This window comes from Gracilinanus agilis, chromosome 4, assembly GCF_016433145.1.
Source record: "Gracilinanus agilis isolate LMUSP501 chromosome 4, AgileGrace, whole genome shotgun sequence".
Taxonomy (NCBI): domain Eukaryota; kingdom Metazoa; phylum Chordata; class Mammalia; order Didelphimorphia; family Didelphidae; genus Gracilinanus; species Gracilinanus agilis.
In genome coordinates this window covers 201,364,621-201,387,849 of record NC_058133.1, presented here as the reverse complement: position 1 = coordinate 201,387,849, position 23,229 = coordinate 201,364,621, and the positions used below count along the sequence as shown (strand labels likewise).

General features: G+C 41.7%; 1 protein-coding gene across 1 annotated transcript in view; it reads left to right on the top strand.

Annotated features, from left to right (window-relative positions):
* PLEKHM1 (pleckstrin homology and RUN domain containing M1) overlaps window positions 1–22,644 on the top strand; it is a 43,521-nt gene extending 20,877 nt beyond the window's left edge. Inside the window, exons 6-12 of the mRNA XM_044672281.1 lie at window positions 1,899–2,160; window positions 3,376–4,293; window positions 9,329–9,474; window positions 13,052–13,245; window positions 19,138–19,201; window positions 19,752–19,909; window positions 20,237–22,644. Of these exons, the coding sequence (XP_044528216.1) occupies window positions 1,899–2,160; window positions 3,376–4,293; window positions 9,329–9,474; window positions 13,052–13,245; window positions 19,138–19,201; window positions 19,752–19,909; window positions 20,237–20,348 (1,854 nt within the window). The 3' untranslated portion in view covers window positions 20,349–22,644. The remainder of the gene's footprint in view (window positions 1–1,898; window positions 2,161–3,375; window positions 4,294–9,328; window positions 9,475–13,051; window positions 13,246–19,137; window positions 19,202–19,751; window positions 19,910–20,236) is intronic.
* The last annotated feature ends 585 nt before the right edge of the window (window positions 22,645–23,229 follow it).

The following is a 23,229-nucleotide window of genomic DNA, read 5'->3' as shown; positions in this document are numbered from 1 at the left end:
CACAGCTAGGGAATATATGAAGTCACATTTGAATCCAAACCCAGCTCTCTATCCACTGAGTCACCTAGCTGCCCCCGCTCTTCTCTTTGCACTTTCAATGCTGCCCAAGCATCAGTTCCAGGTCTACCGATCTCTCTAACCTTTAGATAGCAACAGGTTTTCTCTCAAAGGAACCCTCACTTAGCACCTGTTACCATAGCAACCACTGTTTTTAGCCTATTGGACCTGTAGTAAACATATTAACCCAATTATGTTATAATAGTCATTTCCATCAGGGATTCAGTATAGGCCAGGTTCATATTCTATTTCTCGTGAATCTGTGATCAGATATCCTGAGTGTGGAAGGATTGCTAGTGTAATAGATATTGGGATCATCTTACCACATTTTTCAGAAATTGATCCTCATATTTCTTTGACCAAGGAATGCTATTGTTCACAAGCTAGTGTTCTGTTATCCATGTAGCAAGTATAGGAAAGCTGTTATAGAAAACTCAGTGGTTCTATGTTGGAGGGAAATACTATTTCCTTATCCAGTTTGAGAGGGCCCTACCTAGTGGAAAAGACTTTTAGGAGTGCCAGGTTTATAAGATTCTTCCTGGCCCTGGTGGTTGAAAGCCTAAGCCAAGGTCTTTAGTCAGGTCTAACAAGAATTACTAATTTGCCCTGGAAGTTTTCTGCTCCTGATTTGAAGGAAATAGGTGGTCACTTAGCACTTAACAGCCAATCACAAGAAAATCTTCAAATTCATTCCCTTAGCCTGTTCTTCCATTTGTATTTATAGATATGTGTATATATGGGGGTTTTGTTTGTTTGTTTATGGAGGGACCTCAGAGTGGAATGGGATGAATTGCAGCTTGCAACATTAATATATTTGTTAAAAACAATATTATTAATTGTGCATATTTGTGACTTGTACATACATGATTTCCTTTGAATAGAGAGATAGACACATTCAATCTGCTTTGTTGCCTTTTCTCTCTTCTTGGTTTTTATACCTAGAACTGATCATTTATAGGCTGGAGTTGAGATAGGAAGGGGAAGGAAAGGGAATCATCCATCTTCCTGCCTCCAAGCCATCAAAGCTGGAGAAGCTGGATTAAAGGGGATAGGAGTTCTAAGGGAATAGTCTAAAGAAGACCTGAAGATGTTGGCATATATGCAGAAAAGTGAAAACATTTTAAATGATCAAATAGAGAACCTTCTTCTCTCTAACATAAAGCATGCCTTAAGACAAAAACATTTAATTTAGAGACTTTCCTGTAACAAAGAAGACTTGGAGTCATCCATGCTTTTGTTCAAATCCTGCCTTCTCATACTCACTGGCCAATGTTAAGCATGGATTCCTCAATTCATGGCTATTGTGGTATTATCTCACTTAGGGGAGATTACGATGTGGAGGCTTTCAGTTGTACTCCATAGACTGACGCTTCATTGACTTCACACTGACATTCAATCAAACACATATACCAATTGTCCAAACAGAGCAAGGTCATAATGTTAGCAACCTAACCTGGAGCCTCAGTGTATGTTTTAGTAAAATGGGGATAACAGCTGTGGTACTTCATTCATAGGCTTGTTCTGAATCTCAAATAAAGGAATGCACCTAAAGCACTTTACAAACTCAAACATTATATAAATGGTGGCCAAGTTTGGGGATGTACCTTGTGATTTCATTAATGTAGAAAACACTCCCTCATGTAGATTGGCATCTGCTCAACAACTTAGAAATATCAGGGGGTTGACAGAGGCAGTGAGAGGTTAAGTGACCTCCCCAGGGTCACACAACCAATATATATGGGAGGCAGGACTAGAACTCAGGGCCTCCTTTCTTAAACTGTTTATCCATAGACAATGCTTCTCATTAGGTCAATATTTATTACTTCTCTCTTACAAAATAGGAAAGCAAGAGCTGGATCTCAGAGGATGATTTCTATCGGCCTTCCCCTGAGAGGGTTCCAGATAGTGCTTCAGATCTCTCTGGGGGAGGGACCCCAGAGACAAAACCTGATGTCCATAATCCTGCTTCTGAAGGGCCAGGGAAGAACCACTTCATGGAGCCCTCGGATCAAGCTTGTGTGCCACATTTGGAAACTAGACCGACCAAGCCAATCCCTGATCCTGAGTACAAACACTTCTGGGTGGTCCATCGGAGACAAATTGGTATGCACAGACTGCCCCATTTCTTTCTTAAGTTAGAGCTCTCTATTGCGTATAACAACAGGTATTTCTATCATTTGAATCCTGGTTCCTGTTAATTTCTGTTATTAAATGTGTCTCCCTTGAAGGAGTGGGGAGGAAACTGGTATCAGAAAATAAAAACTATAATTAGATCATATAGCAAACTAAATCTCATTTTTAAATCAAAATAATTTCTCCTTGATAGCCTTAATAGTGCTCAGAATTATGAATGTTGTAGTGATAGAGATTCTTCAAGAGATTTTTCTCTCACAATAAGGAAATGGGTACTGCCTGACTATAAAATAAGTCTGTGGCTCTCATCACTATCCCAAGGTTCCTTTTAAGACTCCAAACTTTCTAGTAATTCTTTCTAAAGATTTAATAGTCTTGATGAGAACTCCTAAGCAGTTCTCGTAATGTTTACCATCCTTTGTCTCTCTTTATGATAAAGATAATCCTTTCATATTTGGGGCTTTCAGATACCATTTTTAAATCATTACAATGTATTGTATTTATGAGTTTAGATATTCTCCTTCAAAAACAAGTGAACATTTCTTCCTGTATTCAGTTTTCTCAACCCAATAGAAAATTTCTGACTGGACTAATGAAGTCCTGGTCTTGGCTATGGTGTCGACCTCTGAAATAGACATTTCTTTCTGAATGAAATAGAACATTCTTTCCTTTTTGTTGTTTTTTAAAAAATATTCTTATTTTTAAAAACCCTTACCTTTTGTCTTAGAATCAATTCTGTGTGTTGGATCCAAGACAAAAGAATAGTAAGGGTTAAGTGACTTGCCCAAGGTCACACAGCTAGGAAGTATCTGAGGTCAGATTTGAACCCAGGACCTTCTGTCTTTAGGCCTGGCTCTCTTTTCATTGGGTTTTACATTAAATCTATTTTACCCCCTGGATTTCTCTCTAAGCTCTTGAGTGGAACTAGTTTGTGGCACTTCCTACTCCAGAGGACATCTCCAAAATTCAGTTAAAGAACCTTATAATGTTTATAAGCATATGTTTGCACCTGGATTCTCTCTCTCTCTCTCTGTCTCTATTTCAGCTTTAGTGAATCACATCTCTCAGCCAAGCATTTGCCCTTTAGCTTTTGTACTTTATTCCTCATTTGCTTTTCTGATCCTTTGGGAGTATCTGTTTTTTGCTCTAAAATCTTATAATTTTCTGAAATATATTTGATTGTAGGGCTCTCCAACCCGTTCAGGGGCCTCATAAAGCTGGGCACACTGGAACGTCGTGGGGCCATGGGCATCTGGAAAGAATATTTCTGTGAGCTCTCCCCACTTGAGTTCCGACTCTATCTAAATGATGAGGACCGTGAGTGTGTAGAGAACTGCTCCCTTCTTCGGTGTGAGTCTGTGGGGCCAGCCCAAAGTGATGGGCGCTTTGACTTGGTATTCTCCAACAAGAAGCTGACCCTTCGAGCTCCCTGCCAGGATGAGGCTGAAGACTGGTTGGACCGACTGCATGAAGCACTGCAGAAATGCCGACCTCAGCAAGAGCAAGAATGGGAAACACTTCAGGCCCCAGACCCTGTGGAAGATATCGAGCATCCCCAGGGCAGCTCCTTCAGCCACCTCATCCCAGTCTCCCAGGTGGAAGCAGCTCTAGGTGGCCATTTTGATTGGCCATTTCCACTGATGCCTGAACTGGATGCTATTAAAGAATCTGTTCTCTACATGCATACAGAGAAGACTTGGACTCCCTTAATTTTTTCCTTGTCTTTAGAGTCTCTAAAATGCTTCAAAATGAGGAATAATGAAAAGATATTAAGTGATAGCCATGGGATTGAGACAATCCGAGATATTCTTCCTGACACAAGTCTGGGGAGCCCAGCTTTCTTTAAGATCATCACAGCCAAAGCCACCTTGAAACTGAAGGCCCAGAGTGCAGAGGAGGCAGCAGCCTGGAGAGAGCTTGTACGAAAAGTTTTAACCTCCTATTTGGAAACAGCAGAAGAGGCATTGACTCTTGGGGGAAGCCTAGATGAGAGTTCCCAAGAAATCTTGAAGTATGCAACAGGGAAAAATGGCTTCCTATTGCAGTACCTGGTGGCCATCCCCACAGAGAAAGGACTGGACTCCCAGAGCTTCTTCTGTGCAGGTATGAGTGATCCTAGGTTCATAAAGCACTTTTAATACATTATTTTGTTACTGAAGAGTCAGGGCACATCATGAAGATCTTTTTGTTAAATTACTAGTTTGTGTTTTTTTTCTTTTCCCTTGTGGCTGCACAAAGACTGCATAAAACCTATGTATTTTATGTTTCTTTCTCCCTGTCAGTTTGTGGCCCTCCCATCTCAGTAGGCATCTTAGCTGTTGGCAGGGATGGAGTCTCTATTTTGAGCTATCCATGTACCAACACCATAGGGAACTGAGCTATATTCCCTCTCCTCCTCCATTATTCTCTTCTATTTAAAAGTATTTCATCTAGGGGCAACTAGGTGGCTCCATGGGAAGAAAGTTTTGGGTTCAAAGCTGGCTTCAGACACTTTCTAGGTGTGTGAGCCTAGGCAAGTCATTTAACTCCATTTGCCTAGCCCTTACCACTTTTCTACCTTTGAACCAATATACAATATTCATCCTAAAACAGAAGGTAAGTGTTTAAAAAAAAAAAAAGTAGTAGTCTTTCATCTCATCCTGAATCTTATTCCTTAACCCACCCACTCCAAAAATCCATTTCCATCAATTTATATTCCTAAGTGAATAGTCTATATTCTAAACATACCAAAGAATGGAAAATATTTGGAGGCACTTTTAAAAAACATCATTAAAAGTGAAGGAAATGTGTGACCCTGGGCAAGTCATTTGACCCCTATTGCCCATACTTACCACTCTTCCACCTAGAAGCCAATACACAGAAGTTAAGGGTTTAAAAAAAAAAAAAAAAAGTAAAGAGGCAGCTGGATATCTCAGTGGATAAAGGACCAGGCCTGGAGTCAGGAGGACTTGGGTCCAAATGTGACCTCAGACACAAGCTTTGTGACCCTGGACAAGTCATTTAATGCCAAATACCTTAACCCTTTCTGCTGCGTTGGAATCAATACTTTTATCCATTCTAAGACAGAAGATAAGAGTTGTTTTGTTTAAGGAAAGAAAAAAGGAGAAATAAAATAAAGTGAAGGAGAGAATCTAGTGTAGTTGTATGGTAACTAAACTATAGAATATTAGTACTAGAGGGAAATAGTCCTTATGATTGGTACCTGATTGAGGGCCAAAGGAGCCAGGGATGACATAATAAAGAGGGAACAGTGGTCAAAAACAAAACTAGCAAGAAACTTCTTGAAAAGTTATGCTACCCACCCAAATTCTGTTTCAGATACCAGTTGAGGGAAAAGATGAAGGAAATAGTGTGGGAGAAGGCATCATCAAGTCCTTTAGTCATTAGACATTTATTAAGGGCCTATTATGTGCCAAGTACTATGTTCAGCTCTGGGAATACAAAAAGTGTCAAAGGGCATTCCCTGCCATCAAGAAGTTCACAGTATACTGGGGAGGAAGAGAAGCAGACAAATGTACAACCAAATATATGCAGGATAAATAGGAAATAAATAAAGGAAGAAAGGCGCTGAAATTAAGAGGGGTTAGGAAAAGCTACCTGTAGAAGAAGGGATTTTTATTGGGACTTGAAAGAAACCAAGGAATCTAGGAGCTAGAGAAGAAAGGGCAATATTGCAGGTATGGAAGATAGCCAGAGAAAATAATTAATCAAAAGATGGAGTGCCTTGTTTGTGGAAGAGGCTAGTGTGTGGCCAGATAAGAGATTTTGAAATTTTCAAAAATGGAAGAGTTGTGGTACAATTTGTGTATAGTGACAAGATCCAAGGTGTGACCATCTTTGTGTGTGTCTGAAGTAAGGTGGGAAAAAGTAGAAACTGATTAGATAACATAGATGTTCAGGTGTGAAACAGCCATATGTCTTCCAGAAGTTGCCATTCAATCCCTTTGGAACCCAACTAGTTTGGTGCAACATTATTATCTTTATATCTGAATTCCAGAAATCTGATTGTGTTCTTAATTTATTAAGTGCATAGTAGCAGCAACTGGGCATTGTGGATACAGTGTTGGGCTTTTAGTTAGGAAGATGTGTTCAAACTCTAACTTTTACACTTAACAGCTGGAGGACCTTGGATAAATCATCTAATTTCTATGCACCTAGACAAGTGCCTACAACTTAGGGAGCTTACTAAGTCATTCTGATTGATCTGCGTGGGTGAAAGGGATTTCCCACCAACAGTAAAATCAGAGTTCTTTCCTTTACTCTCCGAAGGATTGCATAGCCTCAAAAGGAGAAATGGACTTCACATGGCAGGGAAGGTAGTTGGACCATTCCAAGAAGCAAAATGTTAGCTTTGCTTAGCTCCTCTTCGGTAAAAGTTGTGCTGAGAGGCACGAGGGTATTGGTACATTTAGGTACTCAGAATGGACATTATTCTACAGAATAGTATTCTTTTTTTTTTTTTTTAAATCCTTCTGACTTAGAATCAATACTAAATATCAGTTCCCAGACAGAAGAGCTGTAAGGTCTAGGCAATTGAGGCTAAATGACTTACCTAAGATCACACAGCTAGGAAATATCTGCAACCAGATTTGAACCCAGATCCTCCTGACTCCAGGCCTGACCCTCTGTCTACTGAACCACCTAGCTGCCCCTATTTGTAAGATTCTTAAAGTCCTAGAATGTTAGAGCTAAAAGAATTATCCAGCCTAAGCCCTTCATTTTACAAAGGAGAATGATGGCTAAAGAGGCATAAACACATAAACTCATGTTCCTAGTTAATAGTTAATAGAACTAAAACTGAGATCCAGGGATAATATTAGTATACCAGTCTCAGATTAAGGAAAAGGAGGAAATTGCTCTTTTGAAACTAAGTTTTAGGGTTTTCACTACAAGTTCTGCAGTGGTGATTGTTCTGCCTAAGGGAAGATTTATGGTTTAAGTGAGAAAATGGATCAGGGATAGAATGAGTCAGGCACAGCTTCTAAGTTTTCCTCTTGCCAACTCATCCTTCTCTGTCTTGTTCTTGTACCTCTTTTGTTCTTCACATTGTTTAATCCTACTACCCATTCTCTTCTGTCTCTCCCTCTTCAAGCTTTGTCCACGTTATCCTGTGTCTAGTTACCACAGACACACAACTCTTTTGAGGCCTTTTTGCTTCTATCTAGCCTTTCCTGCTCTAAATCATTATGCATCTAAAAAAATGGTTCCTTTCCTCATGTTTTGCATATGGGCTAGTTGTCATCCTCTTGATCAAACTGTTCCTCAGTCTTCAGAGATTTCTACTCTTTAGTCCCACCCAGCCTATCCACTCTTACCTTTTATCACCCATCAACCTACACCATTTTTATCAAATTTTCCTCTTGTTATTCTTCCCACTGCCCATTCCCTGATATCTAGATTGTGGTATTTAGAGTAAAAAGAAATCTTGGAAATCATCTTGTCCAACCTTGTTATCTTACAGCTGAATAAATTCATCTTTTCCCAAATTGTTCCAGATTCCTAGAATAGCCTCTGCCTGACTGCCACCGCATCCTTCTATTATTCACACATTTATCTCCTCCAGGAAGTTTTCTTCATTATCAGTCTCCATTTCTCTCTTAACCTAGCTAGCATAGCCCTCAGATGAACCCTTTTATTGTACTTGGTAAGTCTTGCCTCTTCTATTAGATTATAAAGTCTTTATGGGCAAAGACTAGTCTAGTTTCCTTCCATCCCTCTCCAGTACAAAAGTCTCTTCCCTCTTCCCCTTGATTGTTTCATAAATCTTCATTGACTAGCTGGCATGTTAACAAGCTATTTATATCTCCCCTTATAACTTTTACTTGGTCTCCCTTGCTCTTAAAAGAGGAATGTGGAGAAGCCTGCACTGGGGAAGATTGTAATGTTATGTGAATATAACCTATTGAAAATGGGAGAGTTCAGCTATTTAATTATAACAACTGATTTTTGTCCTTGAAGAGTTGAGAAAATGTACCCTCACTTCTTTGCTGAAGTGGGAGACTGTGGAATTTTGCAAATAATATCAGATGCAATTGATATGTTTGGATGGTTTTGCTGAACTGCTTTTTCTTTTTTTCCCCCCTTTTAAAGTCTTTGTTAGAAGGTACATGAAAGGGTAGTATCGTAGGATTATCAATATAGAGCTAGAAGAGGCCTTAAAGGCTGTCTAATATAGTCCTTCATTTTATGTATACAGATACTGAGGCTTGGGGAGGAGAGAGGACTTGTCCACAGTCATGCAGGTCGTGTGGATGGCAGAGGGATCTAATTCCCTCTAATTAAATCTAATTAAAAACAAAAATCATTAATAAAAATCAGTCAGAAAATAAAAGGGAAGGGTCAAGGGCCCCTTCTTGTTGGGGTGAGGGGAAGTTTCTGGGGCTTTAGCTTTTTGCTATCTGGAGTAGCAACCTCCTGCTATAACTTGTTGCATCTTCTGGGTCCTCTTAGTGTCTGGAGCTGGAGGTTTCAGAACATTCTTGCCAAAGTATAAAAAGGCCTGTTTGCACACAAGCAGGAAGCATTAAGGTAGTGTTGTTCACTGGCTGTGAGTGTTCGTCGGGTCCCTTCATGGCTTCCCTGTGGGGCTGTGCCTTGTCATCACCAATTTCTCTTTATTTTTCCTGAGGATCTGAGTTAGTCTAATTTTGTTATAAATCTCTCTAAGTCAATCTGTTAAACTTGACAGGACAACTAGGGACTTGAAATGTCCCCATTGTCTTTTGCTTCAGAAGAGTCACTGTCAGATATAGAAAGCCCCAGGGAGGGTGCTGCCTTTTGAGGAGCCAGCCCTTTGAGACTGTGACCCCTTGGGAAGCTAACAGGTTAATTTTGCAAAATGTAAATTGCATTCTGGGCTTTTATTGTACAGTCAGTACTAGAAAATTTCTGCAATGAGTTTTGTATCTTTGTAGCATTTTAGGCAATGTTGTCTTTATACTTTTGTTGTATAGAATGGAAGAAAATCGTATTAAATAAACTTCAAGGGTTGGGGAAAAAAAAAAAGAAAAGAAAACCCCAGGGAGTAAGTGAGACTGGCATCAGCCTAGAAAGAAGGAAAAGAATGGAATAGAAAAGGCTGGTTATGAGCCCTCTGGCTGATGCTCACACTCTCATGGTCTTCCTTCTAACCCTCCAGGCTGCTCCAGACAGATTGGATTCTCATTTGTGAGACCCAAGCTCTGTGCCTTCTCTGGCCTCTATTACTGTGACATCTGCCACCAGGATGACAGTTCGGTGATTCCAGCCAGGCTCATCCATAACTGGGATCTCACTAAACGCACCGTAAGTCCTCTGGACAGGCTCCGGCTACATGGTTTCTGTGGTTTGGAAAACTCAAACTTCATCTGCTGACATACTGGGTTATCTGTATATTCCCTTCACTTAGTGCGAGCTCAGGTGACAGGAGTCCAGAGCTAAGGTTGAGTTGAGCCTTCCCATCGCAGGTGCTGTGATTGTGTTCCATGGCCACAAATGATATTTCTATTCCTAAGGATCCATCTTGGAGATCTAGTCAAATGAACATTTATTTAATGCTCCTGTGTACACTGGCCTGTATTTAGGGAAGGTACCGAGTTTAAAGAAACCATCATATTTCAATTCAATTTAATAAACATCTGCTATGTGCAAGGCACTATGGTGCTGGATACAAAAATGAAAAACAACATAGTTCTTGCCCTCAAGAACCTTACAGTCTAATGAGAGTACGTAATATTTTATATGGCTTACAAGTATGATACCAGGTAATCAAGCCAGCAATATACCATGTATCATACTAGTGCACCAAACAGTTCTTGCCCACTGGGAGTTTACAGTTTAGTCAAGAGAAACAACATTTATCTAAAACAGATACTGGTGGAAGTGGGCAGGGGTTTACTAGTCCCTGTGGTGTTGAGGGGAAATCAGAAAAGGCCTCATAGGAGATGGCCCTTGAACTGAGAAAATCCAGGCTCAGAGAGGTAGAAGGGAGGAGAGAATATATTCCAGGTATAAGATCCAGCCAGTGGAAAGGCATAGAGAGAAGAGATGTTGGCTATGAGGAACAGTAAGGCCAATGTGACTGGACCATATTGTGTAAAGGGGAATAGTCTGACATGTTTTCTGAAACTACTGATGTAAGTCAGAGGTCAGATTGTGGAGACCTTTAAATACCAAACAGGAGTTTGAATTTTGCCTTCAAGGCAGTAGGGCAACATGGGAGTCTGAGAAAAGGAATGACATTGTCTAGCCTGTACTTTAGAAAAATCATTTTGGCAGCTGGGAGAGGATGGATTAGAGAGGAGAGAAAACAGAGTAATAAACAATCCAAGTGGGAGGTAATGAGGTGATGATGGTATAGATAGAATAAGTCAGGTGTAAGCAATGTAGTGAAGGTAGCAATGACAAGATTTGTCAACTGCCTGAATATGTAGGGTGAGAGAAAGCAAGGAGTTGAAGGCAATATCAAGGTTGCAAACCTGGGTAATTTGAGGATGTAATACCCAACAGAAACAGGGAAGTTTGGAAGAGGAGGATGGATTTGAGGAATACAATAAGGATTCCATTTTGGACATGCCGAGTTTGAGATACCTACAATACATCCAGTGCAAAATGGCCAACGAGCAGGGAGCTCAAGCGGGGAGAGGGGGGGAGAGAGAGAGAGAGAGAGAGAGAGAGAGAGAGAGAGAGAGAGAGAGAGAGAGGGGGAGAGGGACTAAATAAATGGATCTGTGAGATATCAGTCTAGAGGTGATAATTGAACACCCCCACCCCCTATGGGAGTTGAGGTCACCAAAGCAAGAGAATGTAGAAGGAGAAGATAAGAGGGCCAAGAAGAGATCCTTGGACTCCAATTAGGCACTAGCATCTATCTAAATTTGAGGTTGTCTTTAAATTATTGATGTAGGCAACAAACATTCTTTTGACAAGGGAGTCCCAAGGGTTCACTAGACTGCCAAAGGGATCCAAGATTCTTCTAAACCCACTACCCTTTCTTCCTCCAGTCTTTTGAGTTTGGGGGTGGGGTGGTGGGGGGAGGTGGTGGCATGGTGGCAGGAGTTATATCATGTGTGGTATTGGTTTAACTATTTCAGTGTCACTTCAGTTGCATCTGACTGGAATTTGAGCATGGGAGTATTCAGGAGTTTAGCTAAGCTAGGAGCCTCCTGGGGAACACCAGAATGTAGGCCTCTTGTGGTTTTTGTTCTTCCCTACATCACTTTTGCAGAAGGAAAATTCATGTTTTTTTCTAGATTGATCTGAGATTAGGAAGTGTGTGAACATTGACAGTGATGAAAATTACAAAATAGAAAGTTGCTTTTCTTGGGGATTTCTTTTCTTTGTGGTTGTTATGTTTCTTTGCTCCTGATGATTGACACACAGAAGAATGGCAGGATATCACCACAAACCAAAAAAATGGTTTTATTAATTTGCCTATCTCATCTGATGAATTTAAAGCACTATCTACTTAGAGTAATCATGTGGAATAGCACCGCTGAAGAGGTTTTTAAAAGTAAGTTGAGGGGTAGGAGGAGAGGCTAAGTAGCTCAGTGGATTGAAAGCCAGGCCTAGAGAGAGTCCTGAGTTCAAATTTGAATTCAGATACTTCCTACCTGTGTGGCCCTGGGCAAGTCAGCCCACATTGCCTAGCCCTTACTGCTCTTCTGTCTTAGAATCAATTACATAGTACAGATTTTTAAATGGAAGGTGAGTTTTTAAAAACAAGCAAAGTGTGCATGTGGGTTTAATTTTTAAAACAAGTGTTTGTCCTATAAAGAGGCTGTCTGGATTAGGACAGACTTTTCCAAAATGTCAGGGTTCTAGGAAGTTGGGTCCAGTGAGAGGAGGAGTTAGTTATTTGTGGATGAGAATTTAGAAACCATTTGGAGAGCTTGAAGATGGGGAAACTGGTGCCAAAAAGCTCTCCTTTATCCAAGGTCAGGGGATAGATCATCATGGGCCTGCCATATTAGCTTAGCCACACATTGGAGGGGACAGCTGAGGTTGCAATAGGGTTAAAGTTAACACTGGAACAGAATTTGAGGACCAAAAGGGTTAGAGGTCATTTTATAAATGTGATTAAGTGATTTGTCCAATGTTCTAGAAGTTATTATCAGATCAAAAATTGTTTGAAAAAACTCACAATGTTTTGTCTGGAGAAGTGAAGACAGAAAAGATTGTCATGAAGGACAAGTATTAGAAAGGCTATTTATTATGTGGAAGAAAGTGGAACTAGGTCAATGGATAGAAGTTACAAGGACAGATTCTGGTTTGATATAAGGAATGCCTTTCTTAAAATAAGAGTTGTCCAGAAATGGATTGTTTTTCTTAAAATAGAGAGCTCACTGTCATTGGAAGTCTTCATTCAGTGGGTAAATGGTCACTCATTGGGAAGACACTAAGGGGAGACTCTTGCTCAGGTATAGGCTGAACTCTCTAAGGTTCCTGCCAGTTGAGATAAGAAAACTTTACAGTTCAGGTCTTCTGTTATCAGATTATGCCATTCAAAATATTTGGTGCTTGGAGGTGCTAAAGGTACTTAAAAGCATATCACATGACTCCTCATCTGGTTTTATGTTATGTTGGTCATGAGGAAGCCCTTATCAGAGCCAAAGTCATTGACACATCCATTGGCACCACCAAACTATCTTTTGGCAATGATTGATCTAATGCTTCCTGTGGCCAGAACTATCTTGGGCCACTTTGTCTTCTAGTCAGGGCAGAAGAAGAGTGCTTGCTGAAAGAGTTTTAATCTTTTAATCAGGAAGAATGAGGTTTAGAAGAAACCTGGAAGAGCAGTGAAGCAGCTGGAAAGGGCCCATGGGGCTAATATGGATACCCCTACCTCTCATCATCAATATAGTGCTGTGTCTGTGTTTGGTAGGTTTGCCGGCAGGCCCTAAAGTTCCTAACCCAAATCCGGAACCAGCCCCTCATCAACCTGCAGCTAGTGAATAAGTCTCTTTATGATCACGTGGAACGGATGAACCATATCTGGAGAAGCCGGGAGCAACTTAAACTTCTAGGTGATTACCTGATCTTGTGCAGAAGTGGGGCCCTGAAAGAACTAAGTAAGCGGTAAGTGCCAGCCCCCAAACCACTGTATACTCTATGCATCTTTCAGCCCAGAATAACATTCTAGAGCCATGACTTCATGTAGCCAAATAGTCCTACTTTAAACATGTTGTGGTGGAGCCCTCAAACGAGGTTCTAGAAAATTTGTTTTGGAATCAGGCCCAGAAAGCCAAGACTTGGGACCCATCTCGGGTACCCATGAGCAAGTTGGAATAAATCACTTGTGCCTCAAACTTCCTGCCTCAATCCAACTTTTTCCATATAGGGAAATTGGGGTTATACATATAGGATCTTCTGAGTGAAAAAGGCACTTAAGAGAAATACTCAGGACTAACTTACCTGTCAAAAGGGTGGGCTTTCCAAACCATGATTTCATTTCCCAGTAGAGTCACTCTGATACCATGGAGAATGACTACAGTCAGTTTACTAAACAAAGTTGTGAAACTACTTCTTTAAGGATAGTGGCAGTCCAGAGTACAGCATAAGCAACTTCTTATCTTCTCTGACTTCTCCTGATTGCTTGTTCTAGTTTCTGGAACCCCATGCTCCTCTTTGCAGGCCCCATAAACTATTCCTGCAATAGGACCTCATTTCTCAAAAGAATAGTTTGGTTGTTTTTAGGAATCACTAGCTCAGCCAAGGTGATCCAAAAGAAGGATGTTCTGATAGTGTGTTGTAAATTCTGAGCCTGGGTTCCACCTTTCAATGGAATCTCAAGAACAGCTCCATAGGCAGGTTTTACTTCTGCCCTCATGGTAAACCCCGAAGTCCAAGCTTTCCAGGCTTTTAAGGTGACTAAGAGGTCACATGGTTAGCACTCAGGAGGAACTGACTCATTCTTACTTTTATAAGACTCTCATGACCAGGAATTCATAAGTGTCCAACCCTTTATACTCCCTATAACTAGAGATGGTGAAATCTTTGTCAGGTGAGAGCAAAACTGACTTCCCCATCCATGGGTCCAGGTATGAGCATGGGTTCTAGCATATCAAATATCTGGGTAAAGACCATGTACCTTTCCTCACAGTTTGGGTTTGTAGAACCAACAGGAAGTTATTAGCCCTGAACTAGTTTGGGAATCAGAAAACCACTCAGGGAATTAGAGAACATGCCTGGCTCCTTACCCTATGGCTTTCTGCAGAAAAGTGAACCTATGTGGAACACTTAAGTCTTGATTTTTAGAGCTAGAAGGTGTCCCAAGGATGATCCAACAGCTTAGTACTCAGCTGAGAGAGGCTGTGGCATAGATGGTGCCCCTCATTCATTATCTTCATGTCAATAGGCTGGCTAACCAGAGAGGAATCAGGGAGCTATGAATTTCAGAGTCAGTAACAACCACAAGATTTCTTAGTGAAGCTGGGACTTTTCAGGTATCTCTGGGCCTCATGTTCCCTATTAATTATTCCCTGTAAGTTAATAAGGAGATTGAATTAGATTGGCCTCTCAAGGTCCACCAATCTGGGATTGATTTCATTTGCCTGTTGGAAATTAAATAAAATCGTTACCAACTTAACTTCTTATATCTATGGCAAATAACTACGTAAAAACAAAAAAGATGTATATAGTAAGTTTATAAAACTTTTGAACAGTATATCTCAAATAAATGTTTCATTGATAGGGAACAACAGTTCATGATTGTAACATGAAGGTGAAAGCAGGTTTAGTTGCCCAGTTGCCTATCTTCTCAAGTGATACTTGGGAGATCAATACCATGTTTATAAAATGCTTAGAGCCTTTGAAATAAAAGTGCTCAAACCCAAAGAGTATTCATTAATAAAACAGAGCCAATCTGGAGCATAATCTGGCATTGAATGTCCCAGAGATCTGGCCTCAGGCCTGTTCGGCTCAACATTTTTTTACTTGGAAGGTATAGGTGACATGCTTGTCAAAACCACAGATGACACAGAGTTTGGCATGACTGCCAAACACATTGGCAGAAGAATCAGGATCCAAAAAAATTTCAGCAGGCTAAAATAAATGAACAAGGGGAAATCCAGTTGGTTGGCTTTTATAGACTGTAAGCTCAGGACAAGTCTGGAGTATGACTTGGTAGCCAATTACATAATGCAATTACATTGTGGCATTGTGTCCAGGAGGGTTTGGTCAGACATCTGGAGGCTTGTGTTCAGTTACAGGTGTTACATTTTAGGGCAGATATAGGAACTGGACCTGATCACATTGGTTAAAGGAAACTTCTCTAGCACTGTAGTCCAGCACCTTCTCTTCAGCTTAGTTTTAGAGTTTCCTGAGGTACTGTGAGCTAATGTGTCTACATTTTTAAAATTCTGAAAAACTGGAACCTTCTCTGAGGGCACCTTCACTGAGGGTACTGGACACCATGCCATCTGAAAAGATGTGAGCCTGTAGAAGAGAACAGACAGAAGAGATGGCTTCAGATATTTGAAGGATTGTCTTATGAAAGGGAGATTCCAGATTTGCCACCAAATGGCAGAACCAGTGACAGGCAGAAATTAAAAGAAGTCATGTTTGGACTCGGTGTAAAGGGAAACTTTAACAGTAAAACTGTCCGGTGATAGAAGGGACTCCATGTAAAAGATGGATATTATGGAATAAAAATATGCTCCACTCCTTGATACTTATATCACTTTTCTCCTAAAGGTCTAGAAATACTTCTCTTTTAGTGTGAATTTTAAAATAATCAACAAATATTTTAGTCTATAGAGAATAAGAAAGATTGTATAAGAAACTGTCAGTGATATCATTTTTAAAACATTAATTTTACCAAGGAAGTAGCAAATTTGCCGTGTGTCGCCTTCTATACTTAATGTTTTCTTATGTGCCTTTTAAAAACTATCTTAGTGCTATTTTGTTTCCCTATCACTAACTCATAACCCACTAACCCATACCAACCACAAACAGAAGTCCTCCTTTGTAAGATGGATGGATGGATGGATGGATCTATAAATGATTGATTGATAGATGGATAGATTGATAGATTAATGGATGGATACATGGATACATAGTCTTTCCAAGTTATTTTCCTTCATAGGATTATTTTAGTTGTAGAAATTATTCTTCTGGTGCCAATCATTGAACTCTATGTGCAACTCTTTCTGTCTTTCTCTGNTTATTCTTCTGGTGCCAATCATTGAACTCTATGTGCAACTCTTTCTGTCTTTCTCTGAATCTGTCATATTCATCATTTCTTTTAAACCTATAACAATACATCAAATTCAGATAACTCACAATTTTTAGCTATTTCCCAATTGATAGCTATTTTGTTTCACTTCTTTGGTATAATAAAAATGGTCTGCTGTAAACATTTCTTTCTTTCTATGCTTGACCTTGTGGAGCTATCTGCCTAAATAGTTATGTCACTGGGTCAAAGGATAGTGACCCTTTAGTCACAGTGCTAAATTGTTTTCCAGAGTGATTGAACCAAATCATAATTCTGCAGTGTATTAGAGGACCTGTCCATAATAACCAATCTAACAATCTCCATTTCCCTCCTTTGCCATCTTTTTCCATTTGATATTATTGATCAGCAGTAATCTGGATCCTTTTTTTTTTTTTTTTTTTTTTTTTTTTCATTTGAGAATAGCCGATTCATATTCTTTGACCATTTGCTTAATGGAGAATAGATCTCATAACATATTTATATCAATTCTTTTTATATCTTGGCTTTCAGACTTTTATCAGAGAAATTTGTTACAAGAATTTTAAAAGTTACTTCACTTGCAATTCTAACTGCATTTATTTTTCTTTGTGAAAAAGCTTTACAGTTATATTTCAAATCAAGTCAGCATGCATTCATTAAGGGTTTACTAAGTGCCATGGATTATACTAAGCACTGGGACTACCAAATCCAAGCAAAAAGACTCAGTGCCTTTGAGGAGCTGACATTCTGATTCTAGGTTGGTTCATAAGAGAAAACTGAAAAGTAGGAGACAAGAAAGGAGAGGAAGAAGTCAAAGATTTGGGGGGTGGGGCAGAGAAAAAGAAGGCATGGTTCCTGGACACTTTTTTAAAAATGGAAGTTTCAGGAGGAATTTGCCATTCAGAAGAATTCAAACGATCTTACAGGGTGAGAAGGCTACAGGGTCATGGTGGGAAAAGAAGTCATTAGTGGATCTCAGGAAGAATGAAGAAGTAAACATGACCATCCTGGGCATTTTCCTTAAAATGGTGGTTCTGGGAGGAACTGGCCAATCAGAGGAAGGAGTTGAAGGACTGGAGTAATCTTGTAGGCTGAGAAGATTGCTGGGTCATAATGGAGAAAAGTTTGGGGAGTCAAGAACAGTGCCCTGAGAGGAATGAAGGAGGGAATATGGCTGGCCTGTGACAAAAATTATCCATTTCAGCTTTTATTCCTTCTTTAGCAAAGACTTATCCCCATATACAGAAAGATTGGGGTTTTTTGTTTACTTGTTTGTTTTGGTGAGTATATAAAACCTTTTTATTTTCACAACAGGAATTATCCTCCCATTATGCAAATAGAGAAACTGAGGTCCAGAGAAGGAAATTTCATGCTCAAAAATCACAATAGCAAATTTCTGAATTGATTCTTATATAGGCTGCACTCAGGGAGTGTGCTGGTAAATGATGCCAACTGGCTGTTTCTTTAATTTACATAATTAAACTCTTCTCTATCACTTTCTTAACACTAGACAATCAACAAAGCAATAAATCAAGCCCTGATTTGTATCTGTTTGCTGATTTACAAGGTGTAAGTGCTCACACTGAAATTTTAAATCAGCTTTCCAGAGCTAGTGGGAGCTGTCTCCAGCTGTCTTCTGGCAACAAGGCCTATTTGGAGGAGAATATTATAGGTATACACTGGAAAATAATGCTAAATACACATCTTCCTTGGATTTTCAAAAAGCCAGAGTTAAGAGTGGAAATTTGGTCTATATTTGGACCACTATGGATTAGCATGAACCCAGCCAAGACTTTTAACTGCCTCCAGTGACCCACCTGATCAAGGAGTCACATGGCATTTAGTCTAGCAGGAAGAGAAAGGGCATGATGCCCGTGGGGAAGGACCTTCTGCTCTTGCTAGATCCCATAAGTTTCCACAACAATGGGACAAGATGCACTGATGGGAGAGTGATAGCACTCTGTCCAAATACAACTCCCACCCCTTCCTTTGGGACACTGGGGCCAGGCTACAATTCACATTCACTGTCTTCCTGCTAGTGATAAAGGGCAGCTTCCTGTTCCCTGTAAAGCTGGAAGTTTACTTGGAAGAAGTCATTGCATTCAAGTTAGTGGCAGTATCTGTGTTCCCCTTAAGGTACAGGGTATGCTGACCTCTGGCTCTCAGTGGAAATCTCCAGGCTTCCCAGTATTCCCAGCAACCCTATTGTGTACAGTTTTGAAGAGGGTGTGTGTGTGTGTGTGTGTGTGTGTGTGTGTGTGTGTGTGTGTGTGTGTGTGTGTGTGTGTCTATGTCTATGTGTGAGTGTGTCTGTCCCCGGGAGGAGAGGAGGAGGAGGAAGGAAAGAAAAGCTGTCCCCTTATCCTTAAATTCAAAATATATAAACATAGATATGAAATGTCTGGTACAGTTCTGACAAAGCACCCTTAGCTGCTGTGACCCATCCTTCTTCCAGATGGTAAAAGGAACCCTTGAAAAGTGACATGCAGGTTACCAAGCCTAAATTTCTCAAGGAACCATAAAGATTTGGTTTTCTGTAGTTGGGCCTTGGCCCTCTCTCCCACAATGAAGCCAATCAGATTTTTGCACCAAGACAGCTTCCCCAGGTGTTTCCTCTCTGTTCCTCAGGATGTAACACTGTAGGGGATCTTTAGCCATCTGTGTTGTGTAAGCCAAAGTTTGGTTAGTGTCTGAGCTAGTTTCCTCCTCCGCCCCTGAAACATGAGTTTTTGTTCCAGGGAAATCCCGCTAACCACCCTCTCATGTTTTCTCTGAAGCCTCGACCATCGAAACTATCTCTTAGAGTCTCCTCACAAGTACAGCGTTGCTGACCTTCAGCAGGTGAGAATTTAGTCCCTGTTCCACAAAGACCTGTTGGGTCCCTTCCAGAAAAAGAATGAATAGGGAATGGGAAAGTGGCCCCAGGGCTATTGATGCTTAGAACAGTAAAAGCCCATTTTTATAGGCTTCACAGTGGTGTTGCCTGCCTGGGTTGAGAGTGGACAGTCTCCACAGTGCCCTGCAGTGGTAGGCAAGAGCACAGTCCCAGGTAGAGGGAATAGTAATGGAGGCTGGGCCCAGTGGTCCCATTAACCCATATATATGGGCTGTTTCACCCTTCTCTCCCCTTTCTCCATCTTTTTTAAAAGAATGTTGAGGCATGGGGGGAGGAAAAGATGTTACAGATAAAAGGGTTAGGAAACTCAGCCCCTCCCCTTCCCTTTCCTGTTCTCTCTCCCCTGCCCCTCCTCCTGCCTTTCTCCTCCCTCCACATGATCTGCCACACAAAGCCCCTGGGGGTATGTGGCAAGGCCAGACCCAGAATGGCAGGACCGTGATCTACATGTACAACCCTCATGGTAGAACTTCCTCCCATGCTTCCTTTTGGCAGATTGCTGATGGGAGTTTTGAGGGATTCCTGCAGGCTCTGATCCAATTTGCTTCTCAGCATGTCTATCACTGTGACCTGTGCACCCAGCGGGGCTTCATCTGCCAAATCTGCCACCACAATGGCATCATCTTTCCTTTTGAGTTTGATACCACAACGCGGTAAGTGGCAACAACCTTCTCCCACCTGTCCACCTACCCAGACAGGCCTTCAGATGCTTTTAGTGATTCACTAATCAGCCCCTTTCTCCTAGAAAGAAAAAGCCAACCAGTCTTGAATATTTTTAGGGCCCTAGCTCTTTAGTCCTCTGTCCTAAGAGATAGAAGAAGTCCACTGTACTATCTTGGTGAAGGAAAACTGCTGAGTAGGATGTTTCCAGCCTCAGATCAGCACTCTAGATCCAGAACTCCTGCCCAGAGATCCTGGGGCCTGAAGGGGGCATCCCACAGAGCTTATTTAAACCACACAGCTTTTTCTTTTCCTCTCAGGTGCAGAGAGTGCAAAACCGTCTTCCATAGTAGCTGCCAAGCCCTGATGAAGAATGGATGTCCCCGTTGTGCCCGCAGAAGGAAGTATCAAGAACAAAATCTCTATACCTAACCCTTTGCCATCAGCCTTGTGTGCTTCTCTACCTCAGGCCACCAGGGAAAAGAAGGCATGGGTTCAGTATCGAAATGCATTTCTAGCAGGGACGGCATGTGCAGATTAAGGGTGGAAAAAAAATAATCATCCATTTCCCTCCCCATCCCACCTTCAGCATTGACTGGAGGACTCACCCAGGTGACTCTGTAGCAGTCACTGCACCTGTCCAGCCCCTGGGATGTGAGCACCCTGGAAAAGCAACAGAAGTAGCATTGATCAGTTCACATGCAGGACCCAAGAAGCTTGTGCTGCCATGGAATACTCCTAAAAGACTGTTTGCCTCTATTTGCACTAATCAGGTCCTGGCCTTTTTGGGTCTTCCTTTTTAGGGGCCTACACCTCACCTCTCATCACCTCACCTAAGTCAGCCACTAGCACCTACTGTGGAAGCAAGACTTGGAAACATTCTAAATTCTGCATTACTGATTAAAAGTTCTAGTTTTCTAAGGAATTCTTTTTCTTTTCCTCCCTTTGAGTGGAAAAAATATTTTTTATATTTGAATTCTGCCCAGACCACCCAAGATATCCAGTCCTACTCGTGGTGGAGTGGGAATACAGTGACTGCTTGAAACAACAAAGAAGATGGAGCATAGTCCCAGATCTGCTCTGTATCCTGAGGGGCCCTGCTGAGCTCCTTTTGAGCAACATTGTGCCAAATAGCCCCGAGTGCCTGGTGGTGGAATTGGGCCTACGGAGAAGCTCGTTCTTTTTCCTTTTTCATCTCTCCTCACAACTGAGAATCGTGTCCCATTTCTCTTTGAGGGAGGAGCTTTTGACTGCCTCGTCTGCTTCTCAGCTTGGAGCCTGGTCCCAACTGGAGACCACCACAAAAATGACTCAAAACCAGCACTAAAAGCACTTTCCACCTTCCTTATCTTTAGGAACATCGACCAGTGTGTCCTGTTTTTCTCCCCCACTGACAGACAGCTTCAAACTGGGAATGGCAGAGATGGGGAAGTCAGAAATGGTCTGCAGGAGCTTCTGAAGTCTCCTTGACCTGCTCATATTTGCCAGTGCCTGTGGCGGGCTAAGGTGATTGGCCTCAGGGATCAGCCTGGCATTCCTCCTGGTGAGGGCCTCCAGGCCCTGAGGGGCAACCACGGCTTCTCTGTCTGGCCACAAATCAGCGACAGCAGCAGCAAGCAGCCTCTGCCTGGCCCCACTGAAGGCTGAGCTTCAGGGAAAGAATCTGTATTGCTGTCTTGACAGCTCAGACAGAGCTCCTGCACAAGCCTGGTGTTTAAAGGGAAATTTAATCTTATCTTCATAGGAAGCCATTATTTTATAGACATTTTTCAACTCATCCATTAGAGAAGCATTATAAGAGACTGTAAACTTGTTCATTGATAGAACTAGCATTAGAATTGGGGTGGCAAGGAGGAGTGTGGGTTGTTTTTTTTCCCCAAACATGAGGTGTTCACCCTCTGGGGGGATTCTGGTGACACGTCTGTTTTTATCCACCATCCACCTGGCATGGCCCACTGCAGAACGATCCACTCCTAGGACTCCTTCCTCAGCCTAGATACCTGCAGATTAAGGGCACGACCTGGCATTTGAGGCACAAGGTGGCTATTATTGCTAGGACTGTCAGGGATGTTCCCCTTCCCTCTCCTGCCCCCACCCCAGGTGGTAGCTGCTTGGGCTGACTAAGCCACTGAGTCACCTGCCTAACTGCCTAACCCAGCAGAACTGTCTGTATTGTGCAATGAATGGAGGCAGAGGGTGGGTGTGGGGAGGGTTCCTCCATTCCTACTCCCCCCTTGCCACCCAAAGACAACCAAGAACCCAGGCCCTCTTAGAGCCCTTTGAGAAAGGAACTGTGTTGCACTCCAAGCAAGAATCACCCAGCTAATGACCACAATTCATTCAAAGCCTTAATCTCCCGAATTTTCCCAGTTGATTGGCTCCCTGTGTCTGTGTGTGTTTGTGAGTTGGGGCTGAGAAGAGTAGGAATGTGTGCTGGCCCTGTGTAGTGACTTTTCTCTAATATCCAAGTGAATGTGTTCGATGAATCCTCCCTCATCCTATGGCCCTGCCCCTCATCACTGCCATCTCTGGGTTTCTTAGCATTAATTTTGAAGCCCCCCAAATCCATCTAAAACATAAGTTTTAACAGTTGTTGACTTTATTCCCCATCTGCCTCAAACTGAGAGCTAAGTAGATTCCAAATGGTGCCCATGCTGTTTTTTGGTTTTGATTTTATTTTATACAATAAACCATTTCTTGTGAGTGGGGCTCTCTCCCCGAGGAGTGATTTGCATCAAATGTATTGACTGCTGCTACTCTGGATGATATTGCAGTAAAGACTTTATTATCCTAACTGCCTGGCCTCTCCTCTGACTCCCAGAGCTGTCTTTCCAATCACAGAACCCAAGTCTAGGGGATGTGAGGAGCCGGCCTGTCACTTCCCTCGTCCTCTGATAAAAACTTTGCTCTGTCCCTGATGATTAGACAGAGGGCAATGAGGCCTGTGCCTGTGGAGGAAACAGCAATAACCCAAACTTCATTATAGTGTCCTAGTCCAATGATTCCCAAAGTGGGCGTCACCACCCCCTGGCGGGTTGGGGGGGGGCAGTGATGGCCACAGGTGCATTTATCTTTCCTATTAATTGCTATTAAAATTTAAAAAAATTTAATTTCCAGGGGGCTAAGTAATATTCTGGAAAAGGGGCGGTAGGCCAAAAAAGTTTGAGAACCACTGATTTAGTCGCTGGATATTGAAAATATTTTAGGGGTAGATGACCACCTCTGAAATAAACTGAAACCTCTGAGGTTTCAGGAAAGGTTCTCCATTCAGCTGAAGGTTGACCCTTGGAGATTCCTTCTTTTGGTTTAAAGA